This window comes from Neolamprologus multifasciatus, chromosome 6 (assembly GCF_963576455.1).
Source record: "Neolamprologus multifasciatus chromosome 6, fNeoMul1.2, whole genome shotgun sequence".
NCBI lineage: Eukaryota > Metazoa > Chordata > Actinopteri > Cichliformes > Cichlidae > Neolamprologus > Neolamprologus multifasciatus.
The window spans coordinates 25,359,249-25,372,709 of NC_140444.1; the positions used below are offsets into that span (position 1 = coordinate 25,359,249).

Here is a 13,461-nt window from a genome sequence, read left to right on the forward strand (position 1 = left end):
AATTTACCCTGGAGTTGATAAGATGTGAAGGTTAACATCTGCTGCCACCTGCTGGCTAAAATGGCCAACTGCCATATTTAAATGTGCATTTAACTACTTGCGTCTGTTATTAAAAAACACACACACAAAGAAAAAAAAAGTAACAAAAAGTAACGAATCGCACATTTAAACTTCTGTGGCAGATTTTAGATGTATTTGGGAAACGTTTTACTTTCCAAATAAACCGACGGAAATACTGCGGTGGGCGGTGTCAGACGTCAACGGAAACGGAAGTGAATGAATGAAACGATGGCGATAGGTAACCTGTAACGTCTCCGTACAACTGGGACGAGGTCAGCGTGAGTTTAGTTTTCACACTTTGGCTATTTTGTCCAAACTACGTCTTTAACAACTGCCTTCAACGAGTACATTACGTGCTGACGTTAGAAAGAATAAAGATTAGCCTGACGGTGACTATTATAACTGCTGTAACGGTGACGTTTGTAAGCACGTCAGCTGGAAGTACCGCTGGATAAATTAACTGTAAGCCTGTACGCCCTCCCAGACCACCCTACTTTTGACACACAATGAGACAGTTTAGCCTCGTTCTCCTCCGCCACATCTCCTCATCCACTGCCCCCGCACTCACCGGGACGTGCCGCCTTCACAGAAGGCACTGCTTCAATGCTTCACGCCCTCAGTACCGGAGCACCGTCCCGCCTCACAGCTGCCAGCACACACGGACTGAAAGCACAGCAGCCAGCCAGCACATACAGGACCTAAGTGGGCCTGAGCAGAGACTGCTAAATAAACTTTATGACGGGCTGATCGGAGGACAGCGGGCGTCTTTGGCAGAGTGCATCACTTTGGTGGAGACCCAGCATCCCAGAAAGAAAGAGCTGGCCCAGGTGCTGCTGCAGAGGGTCCTGGCTTACAGGAGGGAGCAGGAGAGCCGTAATGGAGGGAAGCCAGTGGCCTTCAGAGTAGGTGTGTAGGCTTAAGTCTGTGGCGGTTGTCTGAACTTTTTCTTGTCTCTAAGTGTCTTTGAACCTAAAATGTATTAAAATAAGTACATTTAAACTAAGGCTACTGCCATTGTATCCGCATTATAACCTACAGATCACAGTGGAGCTATAAAGACATGAAACGTTCATATGAAGACTATTTTACAACTGCTGTTGTAAAATAGTTTCTCATAAAATAGTTTCTCACTTCACACTTTTTTATTACGATAAAAAACAAAGTCAGCCAGTAAATATGTCCTAATGCTGAAATCCCCACCACAGTGTGGTGCATTTTCCAGGGGGATGAATTCTCTGAAATTTTCAGGCTTTGCAAAGATTGCAGTAGGCTTATTTGGACCCTTTTGTGTTTTAGTTCGGCCCCCGGGGCCTTATGTTTAACACACCTTGTAGTATAAACACGTCACCTCTGCCATGAATCCTTCATCAGACGGTTTCTGCAGCAGTGGCTCTGATGTTCTATGTGGTGCAAAGAAACAGTCACATAATTTTGCTTTCAGATTTCTTCAGACTTGACCCCAAAGGCAAGTGTGTGTTTAACAAAAAAAAAAAGCTGCGTTAAAGCTGCGTTATTAAAGCTTTAAAAGCAGAAAGTAGAAACAATATTCAGATTATACTGTGTAGTTACTGTAACACATAAATTTAAATTAGGTTAGTAGAAATCAGCTCTTGGGGCTGTTTGGTGCCATCCATTACAGTTTAACCTCCCTCCCACAAGAATCATGACTACCATTTTTATGCAGATGATCCACAGTTGTACTTGTAACTTTCCTCTAATGATCTAACCTCTGTTCAGAAACTAATAAGCTGCATTAATGACCTTAACTGGTGGATGTCTTAAAACCTTTTAGAACTGAGCAGAGACGAGACAGAAAAACCTGTTCATATTTATCATTCATTTCTCTTCACACAGTGAACAAGTCAGGCATCATTTTGGACAGTGATCTCACTTTTGATAACCAGATCAATAAGGTTACCTGTCACTTAAAAGTATATCTAAGGTTAGAAATTACTATTTCAGACTGACTCTGTGCATTTATATCACAAAGGTTAGATTATTTCAACACTCAAATCATCAATAGGCCGTCTTCAGCTTATCCAAAACACAGCAGCACAGCAGCCAGAATCCTTACAGGTGCTTGGAAATTTGACCACATTATCCCAGTATTGAAGACCACTTCATTGGCTCTCATTACCATATAAAATAACTTCTGTAAGTTCACAAAGCTCTCACTGGTTTGGCCTTCCAGTACATGTCTGACAACTGAGTCAGACCTCTTAGGTCATCAGGTTCTTTTAACTGGTTCCGCAATCAGATCCAAGTAACCTGAAGGTGCGTTCAGTGACTGTGCTCGGCGTCTTTGGAACAAGCTGCCTGCTCGCTTGAGATCAATTACATCTGTGCGTACATTCAATAACCGACTGATGTAATGGAATGTGCTACGTAAATAAAATTGTCATCGTCACTGTTTGTTGCAAACTGACGAGGTCTCTTTGATTTCTCAGGTCTGTCTGGACCCCCTGGAGCAGGAAAGTCCTCCTTCATCGAGGTGGTGGGGAAGATGTTGACAGGACGTGGACATAAAGTTGCAGTGCTGGCTGTCGACCCATCCTCCTGCACCACTGGGGGTAACCTCTGACACGTACATCATCTGCTTTTACTGTGATGCAGATGAACTATTATTATTTTGAGCTTTACAGTGCACAGGGAAATTTTATGTAATGATTAAAGATGCTGGCTTTAGGTTCAGGGAATATTGTGCTGTTTATGTTTGGCTGTATTAAAGTGCTTTTTCTGATTTGTGTATAAACATACGATGACGGAGATAAATGTTCATATCGATCAAAGTTTCAAATAACGAGGTATGTTGACTGTTCCTTTCTGCTCTTGGTGTAAAGTCACTGAGCAGGGATCTCTTTACACAACTATTTCAGGTGCAGAGCCCCGCCCACCTGCTGTTCAAAATTGTTTGCAAAGGGCAGCAGAAAGTTGTCTAACACAGGTGGTGGCCTTAAAGAGAGAGAAGTTAAAGCTGCTTGCTTTAAACCATTTATTTTCCATAAATGAATCAGGCTATTTTTATTTGAGAGAATATAAAATATAGAGCAGGAAACAAGCAGAATAGGTCCCCTTTGAATAGGCTGAAATCACTGAGTAATTACAAGCAGCACCGCACAGTAAAACTGCTGCCAAGTGACTCATCCCTCTTGCTGCAGGGTCTCTGATGGGCGATAAGACTCGTATGACTGAGCTCTCAAGAGACATGAACGCCTTCATCAGGCCATCGCCGACCTCGGGAACACTCGGAGGTGTCACCAGAACAACCAACGAGGCCATTGTTCTCTGCGAGGGAGCAGGTTACGACATCGTCCTTGTGGAGACTGTAGGTAAGACGCTGTGACGCGAACCCTCGGAGTAAGCGTGTTAAAGCCATAATCTCAGCAAGTATTTGTTCTTCTGCTTGTACTAAGTTTTTTTTTTTTTTTAATGCAAACATAATTTGTTCAGTGTGATGTCTGATAGCAGCGCCAGTCATCAGGCACCTGCTCTGCATCTCCAGGCTAAAATTTATTCACTGTGAGTGCTCTGAAGTTTGTGAAAGCTCATGATTATTCATCAGCTTTCATGATTTTTGAATGACTGAGCAAGTCCTCACCAGGACCAGCTTTCCTTTAAATTCTTTAGATTTTCAGACAACGCAAACACAGGCAAATATTTAGTGTGACTGTTGGATGTATCATTTGAAAAGCGTGAGGCTGTATAAGACTGTAGATTTAGTTTCAGATGAGGATACTGTGTCGTATCAAACTTCGTCGTGCTATCAGTCAGCAGTGATCGTTAAACTAGTCCTCTGTTTTGTCATCTTTCTTCTTTTTTTGTTTTTCCTCCAGGAGTCGGCCAGTCAGAGTTCGCAGTGGCAGACATGGTTGACATGTTTGTGTTGCTGATTCCACCAGCAGGGGGCGATGAACTCCAGGTCAGTGAAAACAAGCCTGCTTCAGCTCATCTGTGGAGCTGGAACAAAGTAATTTGTGCTAATGTGTAGGGGAATAAAACCAGTTTTTGATTGAGCTGCTGTCATTTATCAGCTGCTGATTATCTGATATCAACGATCTTTAAATTCATCAGAATTATAAAACCTAAACTAAATTACCCAATGAATATATTTATGAAGCACTGTTTATAAGCAAAAGCAGATTGTGTGTCCACATTTTTTTGTAAAGATAAACATGCTCACAATAACTATATGCTTGCCACTTAATTAATTAGGAAAATTATTCACTTCATTAGCCTTCCTCATGATGATTAATGCTACAGTGATTATGGTGGGACAGTAGGTAGTTGAAGTGGCATTTGTTTTAATTATAATAACTATTGGTAATGTGGAAACACTCGGACATGAACACATGAGGAAAGCAGCACGCTTGAAAATTCATTCCAGTAAATTAGTGCTTAATAATCAACCTGTGTTACTCAGAGTCAAAATGTACAGTTAGCTCATGGTCTACACATACCACCATATATTTTTATATAGGTATGGGATTATTTGAGCTAATCATAGAAAACCTAACTATATCAGAGGTGTTGTAATGTGCAAAAGTTTCATTTCTTTAAGTGGTCATGAGCAATATTTCTCCAGGCTTTCTGAAGGACTTTCAAAGTTTTCCTTTGCTTTTTCAGTCCAGTTCTCATACCTGGGGTTAGGGTTAAGGGTCGGCCATTTACTTTAGCACAGTTCTGTACAGAAAGAAAATATTTATACAATTAGATTCCATCTATCTTTGGATATCGACTGCAAAAATCAGCCATGTTGAATGGAAAGAAAGTCTTAAGACTTTTAAAGTCTCAGGCTTGAAAACGCTTGACCGCAGCTCCGTGCAGGAGCCTTGAGGAGCTCAGGCATCAGGCAGCGTTTTCATCGTTTAATCATCCTCCTCTCTAATGACAAAATCTCTGTTCAGGGCATCAAGAGGGGCATAATCGAAAGGGCCGAGTTGGTCGTGGTGACAAAGTCAGACGGAGACCTGGTGGTGCCAGCCAGGAGGATCCAGGCGGAATACACCAGCGCACTCAAACTGCTCAGGAGACAGTCCAAATCCTGGAACCCTAAGGTGTGTGTGTAGTGATGTAGTGATGCAATGATGCAAGGAGTCGGTAACAAGGATTTGGTGGTGTTTGGTGTTTGCCCTGCTGGGCAGCTGCAGCACATGGACCCAACAAGATATCCCACAGAGAGGTCAGCTGACCCAGGAGGAGGAGGAGTGTGGGGGTGGGTCATCATAACATTACGGCATCAGTGCTGCAGTGTCCCACCTCACCCGCTCGCCTGGCTAGCCCTGTCCCTTTGTTTTCCCAGCCCAGTGCTGCATCTGCCCACCGGGCAAGCAGCCAGGAAGCACCCCCACCTACCAGCCCTTATTACCCCCACCCCCCGCTCCCAATGCACTGGATACTCGGCTGCTGTGTCATGCATTTCACTGATTAGAAAAGTGCTCGTTCTCATAAAATCTGATAGGCTTCTCTTACAGCTCCTCTCTCTTTATGCTTCACGCTCGGCTTTGTTGTGCATATTTGTCTGTTTCCCGACTGTATGGCAGAGATTTAGTCTCTTGCTCTGCTTTGTGTGGCACTATGATTTGACATAAATACTATTTTGACTTGATGATTAAATTCTTGGTGGCATGTGAGGCGACTTTTATGGTTCTCTTCACAATCACTTAATCCTTTGGTCTATGTTATGTAGGAAATTGCAAAAGGTAAATGGTCCCAGAGTTCAGAAGTAAATTAAATTAAATTGAATCTTTGTTGTCCATCCAACAACCCAAAACCCCCAAAGACTGATTACACTGATGTCATCAGAAAAAAAATGGCAAACCTCAGATTTTGGACTGTGAAACTAGAAAAAGGTTTTAGACATGTTGCTTAAAAAACAATTACATTCATATACACAGTGCATGCACATCATGAATTAACTGTGATTAATCACATTTTTGGAAACCTGCGCTTAGTTTTACTAGTCACACCCAGCGCTGGTTATTGCCAGACTGGCTGCATCAAGAAATCACTTAAACAGACTCTGTCTGATAAAGTGAAGCCGGCTAAAAGATCTCAAAGAGCAACACAATCTAAAGAAACTAAAAACAGCTGAGAGATAAATTCGTTGATATCTATTAGTCTGGAAAGAGTTACAAAGCTGTTTATAAGGCTTCAGGACTTATAACCACAGTGAGAGCCATTATCCACAAATGGAGAAAACTTGGAACAGTGGTGAACCTTTCTAGGAGTGACCGGCCTACCAAAATTACTCCAAGAGCTCATCGAGGACTCAGCCAGGAGGTCACAGAACAACCCAGAACAACATTCGGAGAACCGAAGGCCTCACATGTCTCAGTTCATGTCAGAGTTCATGATTCAACATGAGTCTGGGCAAAAAAGGCAACCATGAGAGAGTTCAAGGTAAAAACCACTGCTGACACAAAAAGAACACAAAGGCTTGTCTCACATCGCTGCATTGTCGAAGTCTCAAATCCAAGTGAGATTCTTTGGCGTGACCTTAAAAAGGCCGTTGCCATGCTCAAAAACCCTGCAATGTGTCTGAATTAAAACAACACTGCAAATAAGAGTGAGACGAAATCCCTCCACAGCGATGTGAAAGACTCATCGCCAGTTATTACAAACACTTGATTGCGGCTCTTACTACCAAGCCAGGAACAACCAGTTATCAGGTTTAGGGGGCAAATAGTTTATCACATAGGGCCGCACAGGTTTGGATAACTTTTTTCCCATCTTATAAACAAAATCATCGCTTAAAAACTGCATATTGTATTTACTCAGGTTATCCTCGTCTAATAATAAAATGTGTTTCATGATCTAAATAATGCAGGTTTGACAAATATACAAAAAAAATTAGAAATCAGGAACACTATGATTTTATGTCTCTGCTCTTTCGTATTTCCGATTTTATTTTGGTGCTTTTAGATTTAAATGTTGTTTCAGATGAGTTTTAAATCCCTTTTTGTAACTTCACAGCACTTCTAATATTGGGTTTGTAAGATTAGACAGATTAATTTTGATTTCAGTTTGAGCTTCAAGGCTACTTTATTGTAAAACCAGGAGACGGACAGACCGACGTCTCTGAATGGCATTTCCAAGACATGTTGGGTTAACACAAATCTATTTTAGATGTCACAAAAGCCGTAGGGTCATTGAAGCTTTCTTTGTTCCCTGGTGTTTTAGAAATGCGATACAAAATTCCTCAAGTGCCTCTTTAAGAGCTGTTACATCCAGATTACAAGAAGCTTGTTTTCCCTCTCAGCTTTTAGTGGCTTCTTGATGATTTCTTACGGAGGAACAATGAGAGTGGCTTTAAAGCTTTCAATGCTGCGACCAGCGGAAACAAAACCAATGTCACGGAGACGAATATTAGAAAGATTTGTGTAACACCTGAAAACCTGGAGAACTACAAGCATTTGTGTAACTAGATACCAGCAGAGGTAAGGCGGTCTGTGAATGTATTAAGTAGTTTTAAAAATATCATTTATATGAGAGAATATGCTGTAAGTACAGTAAGTCACATGATCTTTCTTCTTCTCACCTTAACGTTGTAACTGGAACATGTGTAAGTGGATTTTGATCACAGCTGCCATTTATATTCTGAACTGTTTAAGTGACTGAAGAGTGAATGAAGAGATTTGTTTATCACTTCATTTAATAGAAGACGGCAATGAAAGGATCTGCACATCTGAATGGAGCTTTGTGTCTTCCTGTAAACCTGGAGCCCGCTTTCAACAAACTCAATGTTACTCTGAATTTCATCATGCGCTCTCGAATCTGCATTAAGCTTTGAGGAGAGACGTGCAGCCGAAGTACTAAACACATAAGTGACATTTATCCTCGGATTGCCTGCGTGAACAAGGTGTTAAGGACAGACGACTGCTTGATATTTGCGTAGTGACTTGACAGCTTCTTGTAGGCTGGAGGTGCACTGAAAGGAAAAAACCTTAAATGCAAAACTCCCAGACTCTGATGCATTTACCGCATCCAAAATGTTCTCTTAATGATCGCGCGGGGGGTGGGGGGGGAAGCTTAATGCAGTTTTAAAGCCTGTCTTCGGTTAAACCTTTATTTTTAATAATAACCTCTACATTTATTGTGTATTGTAGGAAGCTCAGGTTGGCTTTTCCCAAGAAGACTTCCTGTTCAGCAGTCTGTACTGGTGAACCGGTAACCTGCTCAGGATTTAATCATCACTGGCATTTGAAAAACGTCAATGTAAATGTGCCACGGTTGGCTCAGCAGTGCATGTTGCACTTGTAGTTGAAAAATAAAACATTAAAGCTGAAGTCGACAGGAAAAAATGAGACATTTTAAAACATAAAAACACACATGTATCGGTATATCAAAGTGAACGTATAAACATATCTGTTGGTCGCATGGGGACGAGCTCTGGTTTGTTTTCCCACCCCGGCGTGGTTTGTTTGGGGAGACGTGGTGGTGGTCCCCCATCCAAGCTCAGTCAGACCCAACTAACAGGTGTATGCAAAAGACCTTCCTGTAGCCAGATGTGCAGGTATGCATGCATGCAGAGAAGACAAAGTGCAGCAACTGTCCGTAAAACTAATGGAAATCCTGCAACGGGCTGAATGTTTTCATGTGAACTATCTAATAATTTTCATTTCATTTTGACTTTATTTTGACTTTAGTTTAGTTGCAGTATTTCTTACTACACTTTGAAAATGTTTAGTTTTTGTTTAGTTTTTATTAGTTTCAGTCTTTTATTATTTTAAGGAAAGTGTTTGTCAAAAAATTAAAAAAATTACAGAATGAGAGAAACACAAAACTTTTCAAATGCGGTTGTCTCACAGTCTTGTAGACGCCCTGAGTTTCAGTAAACACATTCATCAATGCCTCGGCATTTTCACCAAGCTAACAGATGCTGAAGCTAAAGATAGTTCCTCTGTTTTTATTTTAGTTAGTTTTCCAAGTTCACAAAATTGTTTCAGTTCATTTCTTGGGGCGATCGTGGTTCAAGAGTTGGCAGTTTGTCTTGTAATCGGAAGGTTGCCGGTTCAATCCCCAGCTCTGACAGTCTAGGTCAGTGGTTCTTAACCTTGTTGGAGGTACCGAACCCCACCAATTTCATATGCGCATTCACTGAACCCCTCTTTAGTGAAAAATAAAATATGATTTTTTTTTTGAAATTCAAGACATACATATGGGATATTGGTGCACAAAATGAGCCGTGCACGTCACGGTGGAGGCTTTGCCGAACCCCTGAGACCGACTCACCGAACCCCTAGGGTATGATCGAACCCAGGTTAAGAACCACTGCTCTAGGTCCTTGTGTCCTTGGGCAAGACGCTTCACCCGTTGCCTACTGGTGGTGGTCGGAGGGCCTGGTGGCGCCAGTGTTCGGCAGCCTCGCCTCTGTCAGTGCGCCCCAGGGTGGCTGTGGCTACAATGTAGCTTACCATCACCAGTGTGTGAATGTGTGGATGACTGAATGTAGTGTAAAGCGCTATAAATACAGGCCATTTACCATTTTAAAGGCCATTTCATTTTTTTTCCAAACAGCCCACATCTTACCAGCATCCAGATCTGTTGATTTGTCTTAAAAATTAAAAAAAAAATCCTCCACTGTTCAGCTGTCATGAAGAGAGGAAACTGCCATAGAAGTCTAAAGTATATGGAGCTGTAAATGTGCTTTTTGATACTGTTTAACATTAGATTCAATGGGGATTGTTTCGGTTTTGGGGTCAGCCTCAAGTGGCCATTAGTGGAACTGCGGTTTTTGGCTCTCTTACTTAACCTTTCAGCTCTGGAACCTTTCAGCTTTCTTAAACATACTCTTCCAGAGATCTGAACTTACCTCTGGCAGCTGCCGTCATTTGCTTTAAAGACTTCATGACATACAGGAGGCATAAAAATCCATTTACAATATAAAACTTTCTCTGTTCTGTATATTTTGCTGTGACTTTGAAACGCTCATTTTGAACAGCTGAATCATGAATCTTCCCACCCCTCACCTTCTCCACCCACAGGTGGTGCGGGCTTCCTCGCAAACCTTCGAGGGCATCCCAGAGGTCTGGGCCAAGATGGAGGCATACCGGGAGGCCGCGCTGGCCAGCGGTGAGCTGCAGGGCAGGCGGACGGCCCAGCAGAAGGTGTGGATGTGGAGTCTGATCCAGGAGAGCGTCCTGTGCCATTTCCAAAATCACCCCGGTGTCAGAGAAGCTCTACCCCACCTCGAGGAGAGGGTCACCAAAGGAGCCATCTCTCCAGGACTGGCTGCTGACCTGCTTCTCAGAGCCTTTTCTTCATCCTCTTCATCACAGTAATCACTGGGACTGCACTGTCAGATAAGGAACAGATAGCTGATCAGGGTCACTCACTGAAAAGGAGAGCGAGAAAATGACCTTGGCTCTGCGGTTTGCACAAAAAGACTCGATCTCTGCTCTTTTAACACACGATTTAAAAATTTAAATACGTGAGAGTCACCCCCCGTCTACAGAGGCTTCGCTTTCTGATTGCTTTCATCCAAGTCACAAGAGCAGGAAGAGCGCTGACAGTCGTCATTTCTCGTCAGCGGCTTCGAGACGCACTCGCGTTTGGCAAAAATGAGACGCGTTTCATTTGAGCTGCGAGATGTGAAACGCGGAAGCGACCGTCGCTTTTGGACACTACAGACAAGTTTTAACGAGATCAGTGAAGGAGGATTCAAAAGTCGTGTGGTTGCAGTTGAAGAATAGTTTGAGCGGTATCTTTCACTATTATGAACGGCGTGTTACAGTAAAGCTGTGACTCGTTCCTCACGATCAGTAATACCAGTAATAACAGCCTATTTGTGAGCCACAAAGCGTTAATGAAAGGATCGGGCTTGGGTAGAATCGATTTAGTTAGGGCCCCGTGTTCCTGCTGCTGAACTACTGAAGATGTTGCTCTAATAACAGGTTTTCCTCAGGAAAGCATCGAGGCTTTGAATCTGTTTTTTTTTTTTTTTTGTTTGTTTTTTAATCCACTGTTTGGTTTCTATTAAAGAACAATTTGAATCTTAAGTGGACAAGTGAATTACATTAAATCTGCCGGCGCAGTTGGCCGAGCTCTTCTACCGCTGCGTGTTTGCTCACGATATGAAAAAGGGCCGAGTGATTAATGTTACCTCTACGAATATTAGCCCTGAGATTTGTCAGAGATTTAATGACATTTCTTTTCGGCTCTCCGGAGCCAGAAATGTCAGCGCTGTGCTTCGTCTGAATGACTCAGCTGTACGGTTGCTTCGAATTCAGGCAAAACACACTTTAATATTTCCAGAATTAAGTTCATACTGCGCTGCGCTCCCGGACACCACCGAAGGACTGAACACAAAGAGAAGTCACGCACTCATAACGCCGGTGCAGCTACTTTATTACTTTATTATTTAAAGAGGCTGCTGCAGCTGCTTTATTCAGGGACCCCGCAGCAGACGCCGGTATCAGCGGCATATTCTTATACAGTCTAATCTATACACAGAGTATTTCCCACCCATTATGCATTCGTAGGCTGCACCTGTTATTTTTAGTGTCTGTTAATCCGTCAGCTATTTTTTTTTTAATATATAAACTTATGTAAACGTACACATCATAATTTCCAGACTCCAAACTGACATCTGAAGACTGAAGGAAAGCCTGGTTGTGGCCTCCGGTTTTAGTCCAGGAGCCACAAATTAAGTTTCTCCTGTGGGGTTGTAAGTTTTCTTTAAACCAGAAGAAAATGCGAGATTATGCGAGTCACATAAAGTTCAAATCCAGTTTGTTGATTCGATTTTCTGAATTTGCACACTGGAGTATTGTCTTCAACCCACCGGGCGAGCAGGTGTGTGAATGCGATGACTCGAGAACTAGGCGACGTAGGATTTTCAAATTGATGCCATAGGTGCATCTACTAAAAATCTCAGATGAGTTCAAATCCCGGTGACCTCAATCTAAAGGTCAAGGTCAGAGGTCAAGTTTTCTGAAAGTCTAAAGAATCCCTTTCGTAACATTCTTGTCCCAGGTTGCCCTGTCTCCTTATCCTCTCTTTCTTCTTCTCTTCCTCTCCATCACTAACCACCGGTTGTGGCAGATGGCCGCCTGTCCCTGAGCCTGCTTCTGTCAGATGTTTCCTCGCTCACGGGGAGTCGTGTGATTGTTGGGGTTTTTTCTCTAATACTGTAGAATCGTTACCTTACAGTGTAAAACCCCCTGAGCTCACTGAAAATGCCAAGAAATGCTAAAACAAAAATATATCTATGAGATATAAAATAAAACATAAGAAGTCGGCAGGCTGTTTGGTTTCTGTAACCATCATAGTCCAACAGTCGAGGCTGTCAACACAATGATGTTGAAGAACTCCCTTGTGTTTGTCCTGTTGGTCTAATTATGAGATTGTGTACACGTGGCATTAAATTTGTGTAAACTTGCTGGTACTTCTGACACACAGTAAGTAACTTCAACTGGTATTGAGAGCTTATTACCTTTTGCATTATGGGCTGGTTCTTATATAGCACTTTTCTACTTGAGCACTAAAAGCAGTTTTTACAACACAAGCATTTTTTAGTACATCCAAGTCCTTTCTATCCAACATTCACACTCCGATGAACGCATCGGGATCATCATCTTGGCACACAGACCTGGAGCAGCCAGGAATTGAACCCCCGACCTTTCAATTAGTAGATGTCCTGCTCGACCTCCTGAACCGCAGCCACTCTAAGCTTACAGCACCTGGTATTCCCAGGCGGTCCATCCGAGTACTAACCAGGCCCGACCCTTGCTCAGTGTCCGAGATCAGGCGTGCTCAAGGAGGTAGGATTGTAATCCTGCTGGAACAAGATCCTGGGTTCAGATCCAACAGTTTTTCAGTGTGGAGTTTGGATGTTCCTCTCAGTGCCTGAGGGAGGTCTTTCCAGGTAATCAGGCTTCTCTTCCCAAAAAGACAAGCATATGGAAGCTTGTTTCTGCCACTGGGCAGATAAAACAGGTCATCTATTAGTCAAAATTTCAACTCACCCAGAAGTTTGACTCATTAAGTCAACATTTTGCAATAATAACTTGAAATTTTCACTCATCTCTCATGAAAATTTCCAGTCTGTCTAATGCTCTGTATTGCAAGTTTTATGAAAATGTATTTTTGATGAGGCATTGTCACCCCTGTTATTGGCATAGTTTTGCAGATCATAAATCGAATTGGACAATGACTAAAGCCAAGGTCATTAGAGTCTTTATAAAATCAGTTTTTATCATTTGATAAATCAGAAAAATATGAATAAATGTTCATAAATCAGTGTCTGAATGCTGTATAAATAAAATCCATCTGTTTAAAAAAAAAAAAAAGCAGCTTTAGAAATATAAACGAAGTTTGATGTAAGAGCTGAGTTGGAGATTTCTTGCTTGGAATAAACACAATTACTCTGAATGTGGCCTTTCAAGCTTGTTGTAATGTCAC

At 42.2% G+C, this 13,461-nt stretch overlaps 1 protein-coding gene across 1 annotated transcript; it reads left to right on the forward strand.

The window, feature by feature from the left end:
- Nucleotides 1–152: 152 nt before the first annotated feature.
- Nucleotides 153–11,057, forward strand: mmaa (metabolism of cobalamin associated A). The gene is made up of 6 exons (XM_085163152.1): nt 153–966; nt 2,508–2,630; nt 3,219–3,389; nt 3,894–3,979; nt 4,965–5,114; nt 10,044–11,057. Exons 1-6 carry the CDS (start codon nt 567–569, stop codon nt 10,338–10,340), a joined length of 1,227 nt encoding a protein of 408 aa, XP_085019278.1. The 5' UTR covers nt 153–566; the 3' UTR covers nt 10,341–11,057.
- Nucleotides 11,058–13,461: the final 2,404 nt, after the last annotated feature.